The 25,516-nt window shown below is 48.0% G+C and overlaps 1 protein-coding gene across 4 annotated transcripts in view; it reads left to right on the forward strand.

Annotated features, from left to right (window-relative positions):
• The window catches only part of FLI1 (Fli-1 proto-oncogene, ETS transcription factor), a 115,984-nt gene extending 93,613 nt beyond the window's left edge, over positions 1-22,371 (forward strand). For 3 of the 4 annotated variants that reach the window (XM_068159997.1, XM_068159995.1, XM_068159999.1), the window contains 3 exons: positions 14,309-14,371; positions 16,850-16,897; positions 18,684-22,371. In XM_068159997.1, the coding sequence (XP_068016098.1) occupies positions 14,309-14,371; positions 16,850-16,897; positions 18,684-19,213 (641 nt within the window). In that variant the 3' untranslated portion in view covers positions 19,214-22,371. The remainder of the gene's footprint in view (positions 1-14,308; positions 14,372-16,849; positions 16,898-18,683) is intronic. The other variant, XM_068159998.1, reaches the window with a different exon arrangement.
• Positions 22,372-25,516: the final 3,145 nt, after the last annotated feature.

A 25,516-nucleotide genomic window follows, 5' to 3' on the forward strand; every position in this document is an offset into this window, starting at 1 on the left:
AACCCACCCACTTCAGCCTTCTTTAACTGATCTGTGCCCCAGCCACGAGATAAGGTGATGGGGTAAGAGGCACATGAACATGACAGGCTGGCAGATAAGGAATTGGGGGAGCAGAGTGAAGTGTCTTGTCCAATATCACAGCAGAAACTCACGATGAACATAAAGCCAGAGCTGGAATTTCTCGTGCTTGGTCGAGTCTGCTAGGCAACAAGATTTTCCTTGCTCCCTTTGAAGCCTTTTTAGTGGGCTCCCTTCAGGATGATATTACAGGATCACAGGATCACAGAATCACCAAGGTTGGAAGAGACCTCAAAGATCACCAAGTCCAACCTGTCACCACAGACCTCATGACTAAACCAAGGCACCAAGTGCCACATCCAGTCCCCTCCTGAACACCTCCAGGGATGGGGACTCCACCACCTCCCTGGGCAGCACATTCCAATGGCTAACAACTCTCTCTGGGAAGAACTTTCTCCTCACCTCCAGCCTAAACTTCCCCTGGCACAGCTTGAGACTGTGTCCTCTTGCTCTGGTGCTGGTTGCTTGAGAGAAGAGACCAACCCCCTCCTGGCTACAACCTCCCTTCAGGTAGTTGTAGACAGCAAGAAGGTCTCCCCTGAGCTTCCTCTTCTTCAGGCTAAACAATCCCAGCTCACTCAGCCTCACCTCATAGGGCTGTGTTCAAGGCCTCTCCCTAGCCTCCTTGCCCTTCTCTGGACACCTTCAAGTGTCTCAATGTCCTTCTTCAACTGATGGGCCCAGAACTGGACACAATTGCTGTAGACAGCAATAAGGTCTTCCCTGATGAACGGGACCCCTGGAAATCATCCAGTCCACCCCTCCTCTGGCAGAGCAGGACCATAGAATCCAGCACAGGTTGCACAGGAATGGGGCTTGAAAGTCTTCCGGGAGAAGGAGACTCCACAACCTCTCTGGGGAGCTTGTTCCAGGGCTCTGTGACCCTCACAGTGAAGATATTCCTCTTCATGTTGAGGTGGAACCTCCTGTGCTGTAGTTTATATCCATTGCCCCTTGTCCTATCTTGGGGTGCAGCTGAGCAGAGCCTCTCCCCTCCCTCTTGCCCCCCAGCCCTTTGGAAAAGGAATTTCAGGTTAAAAATCTTGGGTTTAAAGAAAGTATTTCCTCATCTCCTGAACTTCTCAAAGGAGGAAACCTTTTTCTTTCTGTTTACACTTCCTGAACCCACTCATCCTGTAAAGATTTCTTCTCCCTGAACCTGTGGATAAAAACAGACCAAGGAATTTTTCTAACCACCTTCTCTTGAGGGTTCAAAAGCAGGAGGAGGTGATGACATAGTACAATACATGCCAGAGAGAGAGAGAGAGAGAGGAAAATTCCTCTTTGCTTCCCTCCTCCTGTTAGTTTTCATGCATGTTGTCTAAGATCACAAAGCTAAAGCAAATAACCTGCTTGTGGAAATCCCTCAGGTAGTGATAGGACTAGGGGCAATGGAATGAAGCTGGAGGTGGGGAGATTCAGGCTGGATGTGAGGAGGAAGTTCTTCACCATGAGAGTGGTGAAGCCCTGGAATGGGTTGTCCAGGGAGGTGTTGAGGCCCCGACCCTGGAGGTGTTTAAGAGCAGGCTGGACGAGGCTGTGGCCAGGCTGATCTAGTGTGGGGTGTCCCTGCCCATGGCAGGGCGGTTGGAACTAGCTGATCCTTGTGATCCCTTCCAGCCCTGACTGATTCTATGATTCTATGATCCCAGGGAGATGAAAATGCTCTTAGAATATTCAGAGACATGGTGCTGAGGGGGCATGGTTTAGAACCAGCCTTGGGAGAGTGAGAGAATGGTTGGGCTGGATGATCCTAAAGGTTTTTGCCAGCTGAAAGGATTCTGGGACTGAATGATTTTAGAAGAGGGCAGACATTTTCGTGTGATCAGATGAACACAGATGCAGAAGAGGAAGGGAATCTGGCTTTCCCATGTTTGTGTTTGCATTGCTGAGGAGTTGGCTCCAACAATAAGGATGTTTGGGCAGAGAGTGTGTTTGTTTGTTGTGTTTGGGTTGGTTGTTGGCAAATCCAAGAAGACCAACAAATCAGTGAGCCCTGAAACTCACACTCTTTGGTCTCCTGTGTGGGTTTGTGGCCATGTTCTTTGTGAGCCCCTAAGGAGGAGTTTCCACATCTTGGTGCATTAATAACATCCTCTCCTGCAGATTCCACGGTACCTAACAAGAGATGAGCTTGTACTCTGCTTTTCATAGAACAGTAGGGGTTAGGAGGAATCTCTGGAGATCATAGAGTCCACCCCACTCCTAAAGCAAGGGCACCACCAACAACTTGCCCAGGATCACAATGGACCAGTAGGACAGGGTGTGAAGCACCAAGCCGGGCAGGAGAGCTTAGGGATGCCTTTGTCTATAGGCCCAGGGATGTTCCATGCTCCAAAGCACAGCTGCTGTGGACTTTAAAGGAGGAGCTGGAGCACACCTCCAGGATTTAAGAACTTAGATGATGGAGCTGTGATCATCTATCAGACATGTTCTGCCTCCCTAGGCTCAGATGTCACCTTGTCCAGAGAAGGGCCAGGAGGATGAGCTGAGGGCTGGAGCACCTCTCCTATGAGGGAGTTGGGGCTGTTCAGTCTGCAGAAGAGAAGGCTCTGAGATGACCTTCTTGTGGCCTTCCAGGATCTGCAGGGGCCTACAAGAAAGCTGGGGAGCGACTTTTGAGGGTGTCAGGGAGTGATAGGACTGGGGGGAATGGAATAAAACTAGAAATGGGTAGATTGAGATTGGATGTTAGGAAGAAGTTGTTCCCCATGAGGGTGGTGAGAGCCTGGCACAGGTTGCCCAGGGAGGTGGTGGAAGCCTCATCCCTGGAGGATTTTGCAGCCAGGCTGGATGTGGCTGTGAACAACCTGCTGTAGTGTGAGGTGTCCCTGCCCATGGCAGAGGGGTTGGAACTGGCTGCTCCTTGAGGTCCTTTCCAACCCTAACAATTCTATGATTCTGTGTCAGGGAAAAAGCAGCTTTGTGGCCTCTGAGCTGTCTGTACAGGCTGGGACGTGTGGCCATGATCCTTCTGTGCCTGGTGATGAAATCTCCCATTTTTAGCTGCGGAGCAGGGGGGAGGAAAAAGGGGGGAGGAGAAGGGGGTGGGGGGAGGCTTTTTTGGTGCTTCTCTTATTGCAACTGTGTGGCCAAAGCAGGGATTTATGATTTCAGGAGCCACAGTAGCTGCTGCTCTTGGATTGCCTTTATACTTCCCTCCCTCCCCCCTCCTTTTCCCTCCCCTCCCCTCCCCTTTCTTTTCTTTTCTTTTCTCTCTCTCTCTCTCTCTTTTTTTTTTTTTAATTGTTTTCCTTTGAAATTCCAGAGGTAGTGTTTTGTCTGCTTTCTCCCTGACCCTCTTCGGAGGCAGGCGTGTGTTTTTTCACCAGCAAAAGTGGAAACAAAGAATCGTTGTCTTGAAGCTGTAGCAGGCAGGAAACCCAACTCACAAGGGATCGCCCCCGAGCCAGCGCTGTCCCAGAGCAGACTCCAGTTCTCTGAATTCAACCTGACAGCTTGTCTGGAGCACTTTCTAAGTAACCATTATCCTTCCTTTTTCTCCCAGCAGAAAAAAAAGAAAGAAAGAGAGAGAAAGAGATATTATTTTTTCCCCCCCTTTCCTTTTATTTTTGGCCTAGGGTGGGTGCACAGCCAGCAAGGTTGTTGCCCACAGAGGAAGGGGGGAAATAATGTTTGCTGGGGTGCAATCCCTCCCCTGAAAAGCTCTTGGAAGAGCTCTGGCTGTCTCCTAAAAGTGAATTTGCTTCCTGATAATGAGTTAAATGCTGTTAAAACTCAGTGCCTGCCCCTCTGTGGCTTCCCTTTTCTCTTACGTGTGTCTTGCTGCACTTGGGGTTGGGTTTTCTTCCTCCCCCTCCACCAATATGTTCTCTCTCCCCTTAACTTCTGCATTTTGTGTGTGTGTGTGCAAAGGGTGCTTCAGAAATCCTTTTCCCCCCCCCCAGAACATGCAGCTCTGGGGCTGTGTTTTTCCTCAGCAGCACTTCTGCCTGCATGTCATGAGCCAGCAATGTGCCCCTGTGGCCGAGAAGGCCAACAGTGTTTTCGGGGAGCATGAAGAAAAATGTGGCCAGCAGGTCGAGGGAGGTTCTCCTCCCCCTTTTCTCTGCCTTGGTGTAGCTGAACCTGGAGTATTTGGTCCACTTCTGGGCTCCCCAGTGCAAGAGAGACAGGGAACTACTGGAGAGAGGGCCATGAGAATGCTGAGGGGCTTGGAGAATCTCTGTGAGAAGGAAAGGCCAGCAGGTTGAGGGAGGTTGTCCTCCCCTTCTCTTCTGCCTTGGTGTAGCTGAACCTGGAGTATTTGGTCCACTTCTGGGTTCCCCAGTTCAAGAGAGACAGGGAGCTACTGGAGAGAGGGCCATGAGAATGCTGAGGGGCCTGGAGCATCTCTGTGAGGAGGAAAGGCTGAGAGCCCTGGGGCTGTTGAGCCTGGAGAGGAGCAGCCCCAGAGGGGATCTGAGCAATGCTCAGCAAGAGCTGACGGATGGAAGTCAAGAGGATGGGGCTGGGCTCTCCTCAGTGGTGCCCAGGAAGAGGACAAGGGGAAGTGGACACAAACTGGAACCCAGGGAGTTTCACTTGAACTTAGGGAAAAATATTCTTTACTTTGAGGCTGCTGATGAGGAACAGAAGTTATTTAGGAATGATTCTGCACTCAGCTGGTTGCTTCCTCTCAGTGGAGCGACTTAGAGTGACTTAATTCTGAGTATGATCCCTGTGCTGGTGATTCTTGAGAACAAGAAGCAGGACTTTGTGGTCTTGAGGCAGAAAGTAATGAGTTTGGTGCTTGAAGGCACTGGAAACTCTTATGCAACCATGAGAAGAGTCATAGTAGTGCTGGCTGTGAGTGACTTATGGAATACGTGCTAAAGGATTGTTTAAACTAGCAGAAATGGTACAGTGAGAAGGAATTCACTGCACACCACCACTGGGGGGGGATTTTGAGGCCTCAGTGTACACAGGAATGACACACATGTAACACATGTGTCATAGGGCTACACGTCATGGGAACCTCATTCCTGGCTTGCATGGCAAGCAGTGCGAGCAGCAAGATGAGGGAGGTGATTCTGCTCCTCTGCTCTGCTCTCAGGAGACCCCACCTGGAGCACTGAGTCCAGTTCCAGCATTAGAGAGATATGGAGCTGCCGAAGAGGGTGCAGAGGAAGCCATGAGGATGATCAGAGAGATGGAGAACCTCCCCTATTGGGACAGGCTTGAGAGAGTTGGGGCTGTTCAGCCTGGAGAAGAGAAGGCTCATGAGAGACCTTAGAGCAGCCTTCCAGTATCTGAAGGGGCTCCAGGAGAGCTGGGGAGGGACTTTTTGCAAGGGATTGTAAGAACAGTCTCAGGCTGCGCCAGGGGAGGTTCAGGTTGGATATTAGGAAGAAGTTCTATACAGAGAGAGTGATTGCCCATTGGAATGGGCTGCCCAAGGAGGTGGTGGAGTCAGCATCATTGGAGGTGTTCAGGAGGAGACTTGATGGGGTGCTTGGTGCCATGGGTTAGTTGTTTAGGTGGGTTGGATTGGTTGAAGGGTTGGACGTGATAATCTTGAAGATCTCTTCCAACCTGGTTTATTCTATATGGTAAACAGGGTGAGGGGGAATGGATTGAAGCTTGAGGAGAGGATATTGAGACTGGAGATTAGGAAGAAATTCTTTCCAGTGAGGGTGGTGAGACACTGGAACAGGTTGCCCAGGGAGGTCATGGATATTTCCTCCTTGGAGGTGTTCAAGGCCAGGCTGGATGAGGCCTTGAGCAACCTGGTCTAGTGAAAGGTGTCCCTGCCCATGGCAGGGGGGCTGGAACTGGGTTGTGTTCAAGGTGCCTTCCAACCTAAGCCATTCTGAGGAGCTTTGAATCTCTTGCAGCCATTTGCAAAGGCAGGAGTACTCCTCATATTCTGCTCTACCCTCTTCCACCATCTCAGCCACACAAATCCTCCTGCAGACAAAGGACAGTGCCCAAACCCTGCAGAGCTTTGTGCTAAGAAAAATTCTCTCTGAGCAAGTCTCTTGCTGCTGACATCATGAGGTTTAGCACCTCGTGTGCTGAGCATTTAGTACCTCTACTTGGAGACAGAAAGGGAAGAACCTTACACTCTCTACAACCTTTATGTTTGCTCCCACCACGTAAAACAATGAGTCTAATGTTTCTAGGAGGAGCTGGAGGTGGTTTTGGCTTCCTTGCTCCTCCAGAAACCCACAGTCTAGGTTTCTTCTCTCCAACTGGCTTTAAACACAACCCCACCTCTTCAGTGTGATCTCCAGGAGGTTAAATGACTGGAGTATGAGGGCTGGGACACTCAGCAGCTTGGCAGAGCTTGCTTACATGTTTGGTTTGCAGCAGTAGTGTTTTTTGTTCCCATGTGCCCACGTTGGGACTTTTCCAAGACACCAGAATAGTGCCACCACACACAACCTCACTCTGGGAGGAAAAGCAGTGAGGTCCTGTGCTCTCCTCTCTCTCTCTCTCAAATCCTTGCCACAAAATAGACCCCAAGTGACCACTTAGGTTAATCACAAGTCTGGATCCCCTAGGACACCTGGGTCTGCTTTCCCCATTTGGAGAAGCTAATTTAAATTCCAGCCACCAAGCCAGGATCCTTTCTTCCTACTGAAGCTGAAGGACTCATTGCAAAAACCAGACTGGAGAATCCCATGGATCCCATAGCCCAGCTCACATCTGTAGCCTTCTGTTTCCCCTGATTTTCTTCACTGATATTGACTGAGACTTGGGGAAATCACCTTTATTTTCTTCCTGGCTCTGTCTCCATGATTCAGGACAAGCCACTTTTCATCTGCCCTATGACTAATCTCCTGGGAGGTATCAGTTCCAGCAGGCAGCAGCTGGAAGGCTCTTTCCACTGCTTAGCACCCACCATACAGGAGAATCTGGATGCCTCCACAAGTTTCCTGCCTCCATGTGTGTTTCTCCAGACATCTACAAAAGCTGGTCCCAGGAAAAAAAAATCCCATCTCAGGGGATGAAATCTTCTTGGGAGGCTTCCAGCCATGCTCAGCTCTGTGACAGGACTCCTCACCAGGGAAATGGGATAGGGACAGTGTTGGGATGCTTCTGTGTTACCTATAGTATTAGGTTTCAGGAGGCTCTTCAGTTTGGACATGCAGTCCCATGGTTGTTAACCCAGGGATGACACTGTCCAAGGGTCTGACAAGAGGGAGATCATGTTCAGAGCAGTCACTCTGCAGCTTGACAGTCAGCCCCAGCACTTCATAAAGCAGCCTGGGTGGAAAAGAGCTGCTGCTGCTGCTTCTGCTGCTGCTGCTTCTGCTGCTGCTGCTGTGGTGATGCCATGAATATGCTAAGCAGGTTGCAGTGAGCTGGGAGTCAGTATCCTCTCACAAGAACAAGAAGAAATGGCCTCTAGTTGCATCAGAGGAAGCTTGGGTTTGACATGAGGAACTATTTCTTCCTCCAAAAGATTGTCAAGGCCTGGAACAGGCTGTGCAGGGAAGTGGTGGAGTCTCCATCCCTGGAGAGGCTTCAAAACTGTGTAGTTATGATGCTGAGGGACATGGTTTGGTGGTGACCTGGTGGTGCTGAGTTAATGTTTGGGCCTGATGATCTGAAAGGTCTCTTTCACCCCAAAGGATTCTGTGACTCTGTGATAAACACATCATGGGATTCCTTCCTAGCCTTGCTTGCCCTTCAGGGCACTACAGCAGCAGAGGTAGCATTTCAGGTGAGCATTTAGTCCAGGAATGCCCCAGCTCTACTGCATCCATCCTGGAGTAAAAAGGCCTGGAAAAGGAAGATATTGGAGGCCCAGTGCCCACCCTTCTCCTTACCAAGGCTGGTAGCACAAAACCATGTCTGAATCTGGTTTGAACTGAAAAAGCTCCTCCAGAGAGAGCAGGATGAAGAGGCTGTCAGCACTCACCGAGCAGCTTGGGAAGCACAGGGACTGTGAGCCTATTGTTCAGTGGATATCCGCCCCCCTCCCTCCACTTCTGCCCTTCATCCCAGGCCCTCAGATTTATAAGACACCATTAGATTAAAAATAAAATAAAATAAAAAAGAAACGAGGAAGTTTTTCAAGCTTATCAGAGAGGGTTTGCTCTCTAATCCATCATATCTGAAACACAGATTCCCTAATGGCTCCTTCCTTGGACAGCGTTCAAGCTGAGAGGACTGCTAGGCATCTGGGATGGTCTCTGCTGTGGAGTGGAAGTCTCCTCATAGGTTTTTTAAGCCCAGTTTCCTAAGGGAAATGAGTCTGTGCCTCTCTGTCCATCTGCCCCTAGCCCACAGCACTATTGGAGCCTGTTAGTCTGTTCAGACTCGATATGATCCAGAGATGTGGGGAATGGGAGTGAAGGAGCACTCAGGCTGGGAGAGGAGGGGGACTCTGAAGGTGGGGCTGGTGCTTCAGTGGAGCCTGCCTTATCTTCCCAAGAGCAATTCCATGTGTCCTGCACTTACACAGCACAATGTACAGTGCTTCTAATACAGAATCACAGAATCATGGTTAGAAGAGGCCTTTCAGATCATCGAGTCCAGCCATTAACACAGCACTGCCAGGTCACCACTGAGCCATGTCCCTCAGCACCACACCTCTGACTTTTAAACACACCCAGGGATAGGGACTCTACCACTGCCCTGGGCAGCCTGTTCCACATCTTGGCAACCCTTGTAGGGGAGAAATTATTCCTCATGTCCCACCTAAACCTCCTCTGGTGCAGTTTGAGGCCAATTTCTCTTCCCTTATTGCTTGTTTCTTGGGAGATGAGACTGACTCCCACCTGGCTCCAACTTCCTTTCAGGGAGCTGTAGTGGTATTCACTCACCTCCAGAGATAGAGACTCCAGATCTCAGAGCAGGTACAGGAGGAAGAGATGGAGCTTTTGCTTCTTCAGGGGCATCTTCCTCATTGCTTCTCCTCATTCTCCTCTTTCACATCATGGAATGGAATGGAATGGAATGGAATGGAATGGAATGGAATGGAATGGAATGGAATGGAATGGAATGGAATGGAATGGAATGGAATTAACCAGGTTGGAAAAGACCTTTGAGATCGAGTCCAACCTATCACCCAACACCATCTAAACAACTAAACCACGGCACCAAGGCCTCCTTCCAGTCTCTTCCTAAACACCTCCAGTGATGGTGACTCCACCACCTCCCTGGGCAGCACACTCCAATGGCCAATCTCAAACTGGGGTCCTTTCCCTTGTCGTGTTGCACCAGGCAGTCTGACAAGAAGAATCCCTGGAGGATTAGATAACTTCATCCCTCTCTTGAACTTTAGAGGCCAACCTGCCTACTATCCAATCTTGATCTTGATGATTTTGCCTTTTCCCAGCTTCCTGCATGCCCTAGGAGGCTGTTTCACCACTTCATTTGTTCTGATTTACCTCTAATTCCAGAAGAATAGAATAGAATAGAATAGAATAGAATAGAATAGAATAGAATAGAATAGAATAGAATAGAATAGAATAGAATAGAATAGAATAGAATAGAATAGAATAGAATAGAATGAACAGAATGGATTTAACCAGGTTGGAAGAGACCTTTGAGATCAAGTCCAACCTATCACCCAACACCATCTAACCAGCTAAACCATGGCACCAAGCACCCCATCCAGTCTCTTCCTAAACACCTCCAGGGATGGTGACTCCATCTTGAAAGGGGAGTTGGATGACAACTTCCAAATGACAGAGAGGGTGGTGAGCTAGGAGCTGAAGGAGATTTGGGCTGAGAAAGCCTAGACCAAGGTTTAAAAAGGTGCAGAGACCAACTCTAGGCAGCCTTCTCACTGCAGCCTGATCGCTGGGAAAGCCTCTTCAGCTGGGAAAGGCAGCTACAGCCTGAGGAAAGTGCATTTATGCATCCAAATAAATAAAATCATAGTTCACCTCCTTCCCAGGCTCACTGTGAGTGTGAATGTTTGCAAAGCTGTGAGATCCTCACTTGAAAGGTGCTGTGAAAGTGCAAAGCATTATTAATATCCTTTACCTTGCTCCTAATAGAGCCCACATTCATTCTGGGGAATTTCTGGACATAAACCAGACAGCTGCAGAATGACATTTCTTGAAAGCATCTATGATTTATTTTCTGCTCTTTAATTCCATTTTGTATTGAACACACATTTGTCATAGAGCTGCAGTTCCACTGAGCCTTTAAAGTCAAAAGCAGACTTGGGGGACCTCATCCTGGGAGAAATTCACCCCTGCCTCCGACTGATCTACACCAGAAGAGGAGCTCAGCCCGACGGTTTTGATTGCATTTCCATAGTGTAGCGAGTTTTGGTGTCAAATCCAAGTGGTTTTGAGGACAGATAAGGCTCTGCCTGTAACTAACTGTCTGGCTGGAGTTCTGTAGCATCTCTTTAAGCCACTGGGACTCAGATCCTGGGAATGACATTGTTTTTGCAGAAACTCGACTCTCTGGATAGCTTCCCTGGCTCTGCCTTTGCCATTCTGTTTTAAACACGTTCAGCTTTAGAAGCTGGAAGCCTGTAAGAGCTGGGAGGGCTGGGGTGGTTCTTCCACATTGCATGGATTTTTGGGAACACAAACCAAAAATAGCTTGGTGGATTTGGACCTTTCATTTGGAGAGGGGGAGGAAGAGTTGGACTGGCAGCAGCTGGGTGAACGCGTTTCAACAGCAATGTCTGTAGTGCTAAAGATGATATTTAACCCTCCTTACCATCACAGAGCCACCCTTAGAGTTAAGTCTCACCCTAACAACTCCCTGTATGTGCTCAGACTTTAGTTCAGTTGGGGCAATGAAGGTAATCACAGAATTGAAGCACCTTCTCTGTGGGGAAAGACTGAGAGGCTTGGGGCTGTTCAGCCCGGAGAAGAGAAGGCTTCAGGGAAACCTTAGAGCAGCCTCCCAGTACCTAAGGGGGCTGCAAGAAAGCCAGGAAGGGACTTTTAACAAGGGCTTGTAGTGACAGAATGAGAAGCAATAGATTGAAGCATGAGGAGGGGAAATTTAGACTGGAGATTAGGAAGAAATTCTTGACAGTGAGGGTAGTGAGACACTGGCACAGGTTGCCCAGGGAGCTTGTGGATTGCCCATCCTTGACAGTGCTCAAAGCCAGGTTGGCTGAGGCTTGGAGCAATCTGGTCTAGTAGAAGGTGTCCCTGCCCATGGCAGGAGGATTGGAACTAGGTGATCTTTAAAGTCCTTTTTGAACCAAACCACTCTATGAATCCATATAACATAGGGGAAACTGAAGCATAGAGACTCATCTGAAGTTCTTTGAATGAAACCCAGGCTGAGGCACACACATCATCCTTCCCAGCTGATATCTCATGTCCAAAAACATCCAAGGAAACCCATTCAGAGAGGTTTTGAAAGAGAATTTTAGCCAAACTTCCCTGGAGAAGCATTCTGGATGCTGTAAAGCCCAAGCCCAGCACATCTGAGTGTAACAGTGTCACTCAGTGGTTAAAAAACACCCAAACCCCTCATAAGATGCATTTTACTCTCCTTCTGTGACAGCAAAGCAGACTCCTCCTCTCTGACAGCATTTCTCCATCTGGAGGAGGAGGAGGAGGAGGAGAAGGAGGAGGAGGATCATCTCTCCAGATGATGGTCTAATTATTTACTCAAAGCAGGCTGCTGCATCTGCATCAACCAAGCCATTTGTGGCAGTCCATTCACTTTGGGCAATTATCAGACCCCAAAGGAATCAGGGAAAATGCAAAAGAGTTTTTATTCCCCAACTTGAAGAGAATTACCTTTCTTCTTCTTCTTCTTCTTTTCACAGGATCACCTTCTAAGTGAAATTCCCCTTAAAATTACATAATGGCAAAAGTCTTTCTGGCTGAGCTCACCAAACTGTACCTCAGCACAGAATCACAGTGTCATTTTGGTTGGAAAAGACCCTTCAGCTCAAGTCCCTCTGCACTGCTGGACATTGCTGTGCTTCTGCCTTTCCCTCTCCGTGCAGGACTCCTGTTCTCCTCAAAATGCTTCCCCAAACAGTGCTCTAATAGCTCGAGTTGTAAAACATCTGAAGGGCATCCCAGGGGAGAAATGAAAGCCAGAGACTGGCTGCAAAGAGGACATGGGAAAAGCCAGCAGTTACCTCAGACCTCATCTCCCTTCTCCTGATTTCAGTCAGGGATAAAGCAGCAGCCCAAGCTCTGGCTGTGCTCAGATGGAGTTGGGATCTACAGGACGGTTTTCCAGCAAGGAAAATGCCACCCATGCAAAGAAAAACTTATTTACAGCAGTGACAACTGCTGAGCACTGAGCCTGAGGAGAAAGTTCCCTGTCAGCACCAGGCTTCCGAGCTGCTTTCCAGCCCCGCTGCTCCTCACCCAGCCATGGGAAGGAGGGAGAAGGCTTCCTTTAGGGGACAGCCTGGCTGGGGCTGCCACCTCCTTGCTTCAGAGATGTCCCATTGCACTCTTTGTACCCAGCTGAAACCGTGGTGGTTTGTTTTGCAGTCTCATTTGTTTGCAGTAGGGTTTGTGGTTTCTAGTAAAAAGGGGGAAAAAACCCAACAAAAAACAACCAAGCAAAACAAAAGCAACCAAATAAGTAACAGGAAAATAAAAGCAGGCAGATTACATGAGCTCTATTTCCCCCCTTCCCCCTCCTCCTTTCTCCCCTCCCCTCTCCTGTCCTCTCTCTGTTTTCCTTTTCATGCCAATAACTAAAGGCTGTCATTTCAAAGCTGTGGAGGCTTTCCCAGCGCCGGGAGGAATTTGCAAGTGCCTGGGATGCTTCCGCAGGGAGCTCTGCAGCCCGGCAGGGCAGGAGGCAGTGCTCAGCCCTTGCCAGCAGCACTGTCCAAGGGGCATTTGGAATTGCATTTCCGAGGGGGCTTTATTCCCCTTTCCCCCCTCCTCAAAACAGCTCCCTCACTGCGTGTGGCAAGTCTTTGGCTTCTCTGAGTTCTCATTTATATTCCTTGCAATAATAAAAGAGTTCATCTCATCCTCCAGTTCTGCCCATGGGCTTCTCACATCTTGGGATAAGAGCTCCTTTTAGATGGGATGAGGTGCACTCCAAACTCTGCTGGCTGCACTTGTATTTGTTCCTCTCTGAAGGAACAAGTGAGAGGATGAGAGGAAATGGCCTCACCTTGCACCAGAGAAGGTTTAGGTTGGAGATGAGGAACAATTTCTTCCTCAAAAGGGTTGTCAAGGCCCGAAACAGGTTACCCAGGGCAGTAGTGGAGTCCCCAGGATGGGGAAGTAGTAAGAATTCTGGCCTCACCCAGAGTAAGCTGTCCCAATGGGAATAGCAAATTCTACAAGGGAATAGAATAGAATTAAGCAGGCAGGAAGAGACCTTTGAGATCATCGAGTCCAACCTATCACCCAACACCATCTAATCAACCAAACCATGTCACCAAGTGCCTCATCCAATCCACTCTTGAACACCTCCAGGGATGGGGACTCCACCACCTCCCCGGGCAGCACATTCCAATGGCCAATCTCTCTTGCTGGGAAGAACTTTCTCCTCACCTCCAGCCTAAACCTCCCCTGGCACAGCTTGAGACTGTGTCCTCTTGTTCTGGTGCTGCTTGCTTGGGAGAAGAGACCAACCCCCACCTGGCTACAACCTCCCTTCAGGGAGTTGGAGAGAGCAAGAAGGTCTCCTCTGAGCCTCCTCTTCTCCAGGCTAAGCAACCCCAGCTCCCTCAGCCTCTCCTCACAGGGCTGTGCTCCAGACCCCTCCCCAGCTTTGTTGCCCTTCTCTGGACACCTTCCAGCAAGTCAACATCTTTCCTAAACTGAAGGTCACACTGAGACTGGGGGAGAACATGTGCATGGCTGGCTTGAGTTCTGAGCATCAGCTAGAGCTTCCTGATGTGAGGAACGATACTAAGAGGAGGACCTGACATTGGTGCTGTATAATTTATAGGAATGGCTGCGTTGTTGCTTTAAAAAAGAATTTACCTCTCCAAAAAAAAGGATTATTGAACAAAGTTCCAGCATGGGAGGAGGTTTGAATCCATGCATGTAACAAACCCTGTTTTCTGTTCCAAATGTGGACGTTAAACCAGAATGGGAGTTGCAGGAAAAGACAGAAAATCAGTGAAGTAGCTACACAATGCTTTTTTTCCCTTGCCTGATCTGCAGATTCTCACTTTGCAGTGATATTTAATCTCTTAAGTTTACAGAGCAGTTTCCAAAACACCAGCTCTTAGGGTGAGGACAACTTTTCCCCTCCCAGTCCCTGTTATTCCTGTTCAGTGTTTCTTGCCTTCTCCTTGTCCTCCGTTCCTCCGCTTCTGTTCTAGCACCTCACAGCCCTTTCTCTGTCTTTGCAGGCCCTCCTGTTGCAGGGACACAGAATGTGAACAAGACAACAGAACAGCAACGACCCCAGCCAGGTAATTGTTGCTTTTGTCCCCACTGGATTTACTGCTTAGCTTTCTGCTGGGCTGGGTGAATGGATGTGTCAAGCTGCAGCAGCTGCGGGCACAGGACAGGCAGAGCCTCACAGGGAAGTCACAGAGTAGTGAGTCAGCTGTGACCAAGCAGTGATTGTTCCAACCTGTGTCTGCTTTACTGTGCTCTCCTTCCCCATTCAAAAGCAGCATCCTTAGGATCACAGACTCATGGAATTGTTTTGATTGGAAAAGACCTCTCAGATCATCAAGTCCAACCGTTCTCTAACTCTCCCAAGGCTGGTGCTACACCACATCTCTGCAGCTTTTAAACCCCTCCAAGGATGGGGACTCAGCCACCTCCCTGGGCAGCCTGTTCCAGTGGCTGAGAACCCTATCAGTGAAGAATTTTCTTCTGATGTCCAACTTAAACCTCCCCTGGTGCAACTTGAGGCCATTTCCTCTCAATCTTTCACTTATTACTAGGGCAAAGAGACCAACCCTCAAGTGACTCCAACCTCCTTTCAGGAAGTTGTAGAGAGACAGAAGGTCCCCAGCCTGGAAGATACATGGGGGTTCTGTGACACAGTATCACAGTATCACTAAGGTTGGAAGAGACCTCGAGGATCATCGAGTCCAACCTGCCACCACAGACCTCATGACTAAACCATGGCACCAAGTGCCACATCCAATCTTCTCTTGAACACCTTCAGGGATGGTGAATCCACCACCTCCCTGGGCAAGTGCAGAACCCAGCACTCGTCCTTGTTGAAGCTCATCTCACTGTCCCTGGCAGTAAGATCCCTCTGCAGAGCCTTCCTACCCTCCAGCAGATCAACACTCCCTCCCAGCTTGGTGTCATCAGCAAACTGCCTGAGGGAGGACACTGTTCAGCTCTTTGACAAAGACACTGAAGAGCTGCAGCCCCAGCACTGAGCCCTTGTTCCACAGGAGTCCCCTGCAGTGCCCGCGGCAGTGGCTCCTCCTCTGAAGCCCAGTGACATTCCGGGTAGCAGGTCATGAAGCAGTAAGAGGCTGTTTGTGCTGCAGCAGCAGAGTGCCTGCTCATTACCTCTTCACCTCCGTGGCAGGGATGTTCAGTGGAAGTGTCTCCAAACAGAATTAACAGGGCTTCCCCTGCGTCACTGAAACCCACAGAAGAAAAGCAAACCCTGTTGGGCAGCAGGCAGCAGAGTTTCCTGCTACTTCCCCAAGGGGGCTTTGAAAAGCTAAATCCTACCTTCCCTGCTTTGCACAGCTGCTTTCTATCCCTTCCTTTTCTTCCCCTTTTCCTTTTTTTTTCAGGTTCTTTTGGCATGGATTCAATCCACGAGCAAATGCTAGAGATCCAAATCACCCAAACCAGGAGAAGTGTAGAGATTAGGGCTGAGGAGGCCCCCCAGAAAAAGGGCAGGAATTCATTCCTCATAAATGCATCCTGGGGTTTTCAAGAAACACTCAGCCTCCTTGGAGCCAGTGACAGGACTCCTGTTACTCTCATTTGTCTAAGCCTCTGTTTGCTCAGTAAGGGAGAGTTGGGTGAACGTTTCATTGACCTCAGAGGGAAGCAAACTCCACTGCTAACAAGTGAACTTGGAAATCTCATCTGCTCTCCAGCTCTTTTTATTAGGAGAAATATATTTGCTCCTGGTTTGTTACAGTTCTGCTGTCCCACACTTCTTGTTCTTTCATGTGTCACGTTCTCTGGTGGAGACAGAAGTGTAGGGCATGTCCAAAGAGGTTACAGAGCTTGGGAGCAGTCTTGAAACCAGTGCCAGGAACACTGTGCCACAAAGATGCTGAGGGGCCTGGAGCATCTCTTTGAGGATGAAAGGCTGAGAGACCTGGGGCTGCTTAGCTTAGAGAAGAGCAGCCTCAGAGGAGATCAGCTCAGTGTTCAGTAGGAGCTAAAGGGCCCAGCCTGGGCAAGAGGATGGGGCCAGACTCTTCTTAGTGGTGCCCAGTGACAGGGCAAGGGGCAATGGGCACAAGCCAGAACCCAGGGAGTTCCAGAGGAACATCAGGAGAAACTTACTTGCTGTGAGGGTGCTGGAGCCCTGGAGCAGGCTACTCAGAGAAGTTGTGGAGTCTCCTGCTCTGGAGAGCTTCCAAACCCACCTGGACATTGCGATTAGGGGCAGCCTGCTGTGGGTGCCCTGGCTTTAGCAGTGTGCTTGGGCTGGATGATCTCCAGAGGTCATTTCCAGATCTCACTGTGCTGGGACTCTGGGATTTGGGGTTCCATAACTATCTGGTAGTTGTTTGCTGAATAAGAAATAAGGAACACATCAGGTCTGCTTCAGGCCCTAGGAGAAGAATCTCGGAGAGTAAAGAAAGAAAACAAGAATGTGACCTGGCCTCTAGGACAAACATTAATGATCTACTCTTTCTAATGAACTTTGTTTCTAATGAACTTTGTTTCTTGGTGATCAAAACATTTTTTTTTAAAACACCTTTTCTTTTTGGTGTTCTCTTTTTCAGATCCCTACCAAATCCTGGGGCCCACCAGCAGCCGTCTTGCCAATCCAGGTGAGTCCATCTTTCCATTTCATCCCCCCCCATTCCCCAAGGGGCAAGCTTTCCTTCTGATCTGATGCTCCAGTCTAGGCTGGATGAGTAGCTGCTGTCCTCTGGGGTAGTCTGTGAGTGTCAGCAAGCCTTGAAGCTCTGCTCTCACAAGGGCTTTTACAAAAGTCTTTCTAGAAAGGCAGAGAAATTGGTACAAATCTTTATCAGGACAAAAAGAACCATCCTGAGCCTCCTTACCCCAAAGCAGGATTCCCCAGGAAGAACTTTAGAAGAGCACTTAAACTCTGGTCTCTCAGATTTGCAGACTGGTTAGGTTTTCACTGGTTGCTGTGAGTGGAAGGCACAAAACCTTCTCTGAAAGCCACCACATAATAACTGTCCCTAGACCTCAGCTGCAGAAAGCAATCCCTGACCATGAGCTGGAGGAAAGCCTGCTTGAACTAACCTTGTACACGTTGAGTGCTTGTAAGGAGACATCTGCATGTGCTCCTGTGCAACCTGTGCTAGATTAGGATAGGATAGGACAGGATAGGATAGGATAGAATAGAATAGAATAGAATAGAATAGAATAGAATAGAATAGAATAGAATAGAATAGAATAGAATAGAATAGAATAGAATAGACCAGGTTGGAAGAGACCTTTGAGATCATCAAGTCCAACCTATCACCCAACACCATCTAATCAACTAAACCATGGCACCAAGTGCCTCATCCAGTCTCTTCCTAAACACCTCCAGGGATGGTGACTCCACCACCTCTTTGGGCAATCAATCCAATGGGCAATCTCTCTTTCTGGGAAGAACTTTCTCCTCACCTCCAGCCTAAACCTCCCCTGGCACAGCTTGAGACTGTGTCCTCTTCTTCTGGTGCTGCTTGCCTAGGAGAAGAGACCAATCCCCACCTGGCTACAACCTCCCTTCAGGGAGTTGTAGAGGGCAATGAGGTCTCCCCTGAGCCTCCTCTTTTCCAGGCTAAACAACCCCAGCTCCCTCTGCCTCTCCTCACAGAGCTGTGCTCCAAACCTCTCCCCAGCTTTGTTGCCCTTCTCTGGACACATTCTAGAAGCTCAAAATCTTTCTTAAACTGAGTGGCCCAGAACTGGACACAGGACTCAAGGTGTGGCCTAACCAGTGTTGAGCACAGGGCAGAATGACCTCCCTGCTCCTGCTGGCCACACTATTGCTGATGCAGGCCAGGATGCCCTTGGCCTTCTTGGCTACCTCAGCACCTATGGTCCTGCTCTGGCAGGGGGGTTGGACTCAATGACCTTCAGAGGTCTGTTCCAACCCCTAACATCCTGTGATCCTGTGATCTTTATAAGGTTCTTTACTATGAGAACAACCACAGGGATTAAACCCAGGAGTCATCTAGTCTGGGGAATAAATAACCTTATGTAACTCAGCTCATCAGCTGTAGGTATCCAAAACAATATCCATGGTAAACAGCCAGGGAGCAGGAGCTGAGCTACACCATGGTGACCGCTCAGGGGACGCTCCTGCAGCACAGTTTGCTCTGCAAGAGGCCTGTTTGTGCCCAGCCCCGAGGTTTGAAGGCCGAAGGCGACCCTTATGAAATCTAATCTGACCTCAAACCCGGCAGCAGAACAAAGGCTTGAGCAGCTTGTTTGCTGGGAACAGCTTATCCATCGCTACGCAAGGCTTTCTGAGGCTGGAAGGAGCGGTTCCCAGCACAGATCGAAATAGTCCTTCTGTTTCCTGCCTTTGTCCCGGCTCTGGGGCAGGAAGCACCGTGTCATTTCCTTTCCTCTCTGGCTTGCTCCCGGCAGGCAGCGGGCAGATCCAGCTGTGGCAGTTCCTCCTGGAGCTGCTGTCGGACAGCTCCAACGCCAGCTGCATCACGTGGGAAGGGACCAACGGGGAGTTCAAGATGACAGACCCCGACGAGGTGGCGCGGCGCTGGGGAGAGCGCAAGAGCAAACCCAACATGAATTACGACAAGCTGAGCCGAGCCCTGCGATACTACTACGACAAGAACATTATGACCAAAGTGCACGGCAAGAGGTATGCCTACAAATTTGACTTCCATGGCATTGCCCAGGCTCTGCAGCCTCACCCCACCGAATCCTCGATGTACAAGTACCCCTCGGATCTCTCCTACATGCCGTCATACCATGCCCACCAGCAGAAGGTGAACTTTGTGCCCCCTCACCCTCCTTCCATGCCTGTCACGTCCTCCAGTTTCTTCGGAGCAGCTTCACCTTATTGGACCTCCCCTGCAGGCAGCATTTATCCGAACCCCAACGTCCCTCGCCACCCCAACGCCCACGTATCTCCACACTTGGGCACCTATTACTAGATGCTTTTATCTCCAAGTGGCCTTTGTCAGTCTGGTTGGACTTGATCTTTACTTCTGGGATTTCTATGGGGTTTTTGTTTGGGGTTTTTTGGTGTGGGTTTTTTTTTTTTTTGGTTTGGGTTGGGGTTTTGTTTTTTGGTGGGGGGAGGACCCTCAATGGATAATTGTGGCCTTTCTGAGGGAAGAATTTCAACTGGATGTTGGCAATGCCTGGATCAAACCTTTCACTTTGGTAACTTTGCCTCTCGTGTCTTGAACTGAGGGATGGATGCTTCTTTGGGCCAGTACTTTGCATTTCCTTTGGGGTTTAACCCTTGTGTCCTCTGTAGGAGTTGACTACGAAGATTGTTCACCCTTTCCTGGAGTGATTCTTAGCTTTTTGATGGAAGAAGTTCTTAAGGATTCAAAAAGCTCCTGACAAGGCATAGATCCAACTGTGGGTCGTAGGGAAAGGTGACTACACGGTTGGGTTTTGACCTTGCTGTGGAGAGGGTAAAGCAACTTGACCGTTAAGCGGAGGCCGTTGGGCTGCAGGGGACCACAACTGGAATCTTAGCTTTAAGGCAGAGGAGGATTTTTTTCACCCAACTGGAAATTAAGTATATATATATTCATATATATATATATATATGTATATGTACATGTATATTTGAAGAAGTAAAGGGCATTGAAGGAACTCTTCGAGGCGTGCAGCTCCCTTAGGCTGGGTATTAACTCCGGAAACATCAAAACACCACAACAACAACAACAACAGCAGCAACAAAAGTCACCTAATGCCAAACACAGACAATTCCTTGAAAGGGGGAATAAATAAATAAGTAAATAAAGAAAGAATTAAAGGGAATGGAAAAGAAATGACAGCAGATCCCCTGAGCTTCCCCCCCCCCGGGGGAGCCTCCGGGATCGCTACGTGCTACCGATTCGCGAACGCTGTGCGTTTGTCAGACCGTCATCCACAAAGGGTCAACAAACCAGAAGGCAAATCACTGTATAAATTATGCAGAGTTATTTTCTTCTTTCTCCTTTGGTTGTTTTTGTTTTAATCCCCCCCCCCCCCCTCCCCCCTTATATCTCACAGGTTTAAAAAGAACTAACTAAAAAGATGAAAAGGAAACAATTCAAGACCCAAACGAGTTGACCTCGGTCACAGCTGCAGGGTTTTTGCTACTTCTCTGTTTTCTTTGGTGTGTTTTTTAATGTCAGCTCAGTTGTTTGTGGGTTGGTTTAATGTCATTTGGGTTTTTTTTTTTGTTTTCTTTCCAATCTGTACATTTGGGCTGTAGCTTTTGTGCTTTTTTGTTTTGTTTTGTTTTGTTTTGCTAAAAAAAAATGGAAAAGGGAAAAAAAATACTAATGAAGACCTGAGTAATGTGTCTGTTGGAGACAGGCCTTGGTCCTGCAATTGGATCCACACTTGACCTCCAAAGCAGCCAGAAACCTTCCTGACTTCCTTGGGTATTGTCTAGAGTAGAGTTTTTCCTTGCCATAGTCATCACTGGCTGCAAATTCAGATTGCATTGGGCTGGAAGGGACCTTCAGAGGTGATTTTGACCAACCCCTCTGCAGTCAGCAGGGACACCTCCAACTAGATCAGGCTGCTCAGGGCCATGTAGCTAACATGTTTGTGTTGAAGCTGATCACAGCCACACGTTGGCCCCTTTCAAAGCAACTCTTTCACTATTTCCTACTTCATTGTCACCAAACTATTGAACTTTGGGAAGCTCTTAACCACTTTGTCGATAAAATGACCAAGCACAACCCGTGGAAAACTTTCCCAGAGGGGTTTCCCCACTGCAATTTTTACCACTCAGAACCTCTCAGCCATCTCTGATGGTGCAGATGTTGATTGGATGCTCCACAAAGGGCACGCTGGGTGCCATAAACAGAAGGGTAAACCACAAGCATTTGTGCTTCAGGCCAGATGTCTACAGAGGATGAGACATGTACAACCTATTAGCTAACTTGTATTAACTGGCAACCAATTAACAGGATCACAACTGTCTGTGGTGGATTGAAATTTCCCTCCCCCAACATTAACTTTGCCAGCCAAGCTCAGCTGGAAGCAAATGCAAGCTGTATTTACAGGCAAAACTGCAGTCTCCAGTGGAATGCAATGAATATGTACAAATATCCAGGCTTGACAATATTTACAGATATTTACAACCAACAAAACAGCACAAGAAACCCTCCCTGGTCCAGGACCAGGAGAAGTTAGTAGCTTCTCCTTTTCTGCCAGCCCTCACCCCTACCCTCCTGTACAAAGGTGTTCAAGAAGGGATTGGACATGGCACTTGGTGCCATGGTCTAGTAGGCATGAGGTCTTGGGTGACAGGCTGCACTTGATGACCTTTGAGGTCTTTTCCAACCTTGTTGATTCTATGATTCTATGAAGAGAAGGGAGAAAGGAGCAGAGAAAGTTGCTCTTAGACTTAACCAAAACAATGCAGCCAAGGTCAAGCAGAAGCAAGTTAGCATCTCTCCAGAGTGAAGAAGCAAGAAGAGAAGAGGGAATTGTTTTGGTACAACCAGTTTAAGTTCCCTGCTTAGAGTTCTCTCTATTGTCTTTTTTTTTTTACACCCAATAGTGATTTAATTACATAGTTTGTGAGGTGTCCCTGCCCATGGCAGGGGGGTTGGAACTAGATGATTCTTGTGGTCCCTTCCAACCCTGACTGATACTATGATACTACCATGATACATTTTACTGCTTTCTGTTCAAGATCTGTGAAAAAAACCACACAAACAAACCATTTAAAGGCATAGCCTAAAACTCCCCCACTCTCTCAGTCTAGGTGGAAAGAGATGGAAAGTCTGGGTGGGTGCAGGAGTTGGGCCACGTGCATCCCATTGCAGGAGGAGAGAGCCTGAAGCCAGACCACGAGAGCCTGCTCAGAACTTTCAACAGGAGCACCAATGCCATTATTGACCAATGGAAAAGGAAGACCAAGCTAATCCCTTCAGGTCTTAGCGCTTTTGGGGTGTTTCTAAGCGACCTTACTGCAGTAATAGCAAACAAACAAACAAATAAATGAAGAGAATTAAGGATGGAGGAAGAACCCCTGGCAGTGGGGTTATTTTATTTTGCTACTATATATATGCAATGTACTTTTTTTTCCCCCTCCCCCTGGATATTAAAATATATATAATTTTGCAAGCTATCTTGGTGGGTTTTGTTTTTTTTTAATAAAGAAATGTAAGAAGTGTTACCACAAAAGTGTTGTATGAAGAGGATGATGTAAAAAAACCAAAAGAATATGTGACAAAATAAATGGTGGCTTTTCTCCTCTAAGGCATCATATTGTCCCACTCTCTCCCTCCTCTCTCATGCCTGCAAGATAAAATCATGACTGTTGCCTCTGAATCACCTAAAAAGGAGAAACAAAGCAGCTCCACACTGGTTGTACTCAATCCATATCACCATAAACAAGTGTTGACCTCTTATTCCAGATCAGAGGTGTTCGAGAGGGGATCGGATGTGGCACTTGGTGCCATGGTTTAGTCATGAGGTCTGTGGTGACAGGTTGGACTTGATGATCTTTGAGGTCTCTTCCAACCTTGGTGATTCTGTGATTCTGTGATCTAGTTGAGGATGCCCCTGCTCACTGCAGAGGGGTTTGGACTAGAGGAGCTTTGGAGGTCCTTTCCAACACAGACCATTCTATGATTCTGTGGTTCTATGACTCCATGATTCCATGACTCTATGATTCTATGTCTCTATGACTATGATTCCATGACTATGATTCTGTGATTCTATGACTATGATTCTATGTCTCTATGTCTCTATGACTCTATGATTATGTCACTCTATGATTCTATGTCTCTATGACTCTATGATTCCATGACTCTATGACTTTATGATTCCATGACTCTATGATTCCATGACTCTATGTCTCTATGACTTTATGATTCCATGACTCTATGATTCCATGACTCTATGTCTCTATGACTCTATGATTCCATGACTCTATGACTCCATGATTCTATGTCTCTATGATTCCATGGCTCTATGATTCTGATTCCATGACTATGATTCTGTGATTCTATGACTATGATTCTATGTCTCTATGTCTCTATGACTCTATGATTATGTCACTCTATGACTCTATGTCTCTATGACTCTATGATTCCATGACTCTATGACTCTGTGATTCCATGACTCTATGAATCTGATTCTATGACTCTATGATTCCATGATTCTATGTCTCTATGACTCTATGATTCCATGACTCTATGATTCTGATTCCATGACTATGATTCTGTGATTCTATGACTATGATTCTATGTCTCTATGATTATATCACTCTATGATTCTATGTCTCTATGACTCTATGATTCCATGACTCCATGACTCTGAATATTTTTCTCTCTGGTGCCAGCATTTATCAGATCTAATGCAGCTGTTGAAGAGGTTAAAACAGAAAGCCAGCCTCCATCTTCTCTTCATGGAGAGAGAGAGACAGAAAGCAGTAGAGCAGCCAAAGCTGGAGGAAGTAAGTGTCTCACATGAGGACAGTGCAGAGCTGGGAGCAGCAATGGGGTCCCAGCACCATGCCAAGAGCCAGGACATACAGCCTCCTTCTACCTCATGTAGAATCATAGAGCCATAGAATTCTTTGGGTTGGAAAAGACCTTGAGATCATTGAGTCCAATCATTGCCTAATTCTACCAAATCTGGTGCTTGGCTCCTCAGCACCACACCTCTGAGTCTTTTGAACACCTCCAAGGATGGGGATTCAACCACCTCAAGTGGGTGTTCTAGAAGCCACTGACAGGATGTCTGTGTGCAGTGCTGAGCATGATACCAGGCTGCTCACATTTCTCACCTCTCCCCAAAAACTTCCAAAGGGAAAGCTCCAAAGCATTCCTGGGATGGAGTCAGAGGCTGCACAAACAAGTGCTGCCAGCAATCTTCTGAGTGTGTCTAAAGGTCAGGCAAAGGCACTTCCTGTATTTTTGCAGCCACATGGTAGTCCTGAGAGACAGCTCAAGCTCTGCCACCTCCATGAACCCTTAGAAGAACACAACTGCCCAGGCACATCATTTCCTTCCTCCACACACAACCTCTTGTTGCTATGGTGCCGGTACAATGGCTGCTACTACCTTGATTAGCAAGGCTGGGCTCTTAGAAAGGGAGATGTTAGCATGTCCAACCACCACAGAGCTGTCCCCTTTGTGTGTCCAACTGTAGGTGCCCAATTTAATGACAAAAAGGAGTGTTTTGGTCCTTGTCTCTGCTGTGTTTCACTTTGGTGCTGCCCAGACTCATTGAGTGTATGCATCACCAATAGAAATATCATTTTAATAGTGTCCCTGCCCAGCTGCCAGCAAAAGGAAATTCTGGAGAATGAGGTGGTACAAAACCCATCTAAAGGCAGCATCTGAAGGTTGCCAGGGTGCAAAGAACCTGAAGGTAGGGTCTGAAAGTTATCAGCAGAGTGCAAAGAATCTGCAGGTTATCAGAGTGCAAAGAACCTGAAGGTAGGATCTGAAGGTTGCCACAATGCAAAGAACCTGAATGTAGGATCTGAAGGTTGCCAGAGTGCAAAGAACCTGAAGGTAGGGTCTGAAAGCTATCATCAGAGTGCAAAGATCCTGAAGGTAGGGTCTGAAGGTTGCCAGAGTGCAAAGGACCTGAAGGCTACACCTGAAGGTTATCATCAGAGTGCAAAGGACCTGAAGGTAGGGTCTGAAGGTTGCCAGAGTGCAAAGAAACTCAAGGTAGGATCTGAAAGTTATCATCAGAGTGCAAAAAACCTAAAGGTAGGGTCTGAAGGTTATCAGAGTGCAAAGAACCTGAAGGTAGGATCTGAAGGTTATCAGAGTGCAAAGAACCTGAAGGTAGGATCTGAAGTTTGCCACAATGCAAAGAACCTGAAGGTAGGATCTGAAAGTTATCATCAGAGTGCAAAGAACCTAAAGGTAGGGTCTGAAGGTTGCCAGAGTGCAAAGGACCTGAAGGTAGGATCTGAAGGTTATCATCAGAGTGCAAAGAACTTGAAGGTAGGATCTGAAGGTTGCCAGAGTGCAAAGAACTTGAAGGCCACACCTGAAGGGTATCATCAGAGAGCAAAAAAACTGAAGGTAGGATCTGAAGGTTGCCAGAGTGCAAAGGACCTGAAGGCTACACCTGGGGTTATCATCAGAGTGCAAAGGATCTGAAGGTTGCCAGAGTGCAAAGGACCTGAAGGCTACACCTGGGGTTATCATCAGAGTGCAAAGGACCTGAAGGTAGGGTCTGAAGGTTGCCAGAGTGCAAAGAATCTGAAGGTTACACCTGAAGGGTATCATCAGAGTGCAAAAAAC

This window comes from Melanerpes formicivorus, unplaced genomic scaffold, assembly GCF_026170545.1.
Source record: "Melanerpes formicivorus ecotype bairdi unplaced genomic scaffold, bMelFor1.0.p_v2 SCAF_47, whole genome shotgun sequence".
Taxonomy (NCBI): Eukaryota; Metazoa; Chordata; class Aves; order Piciformes; family Picidae; genus Melanerpes; species Melanerpes formicivorus.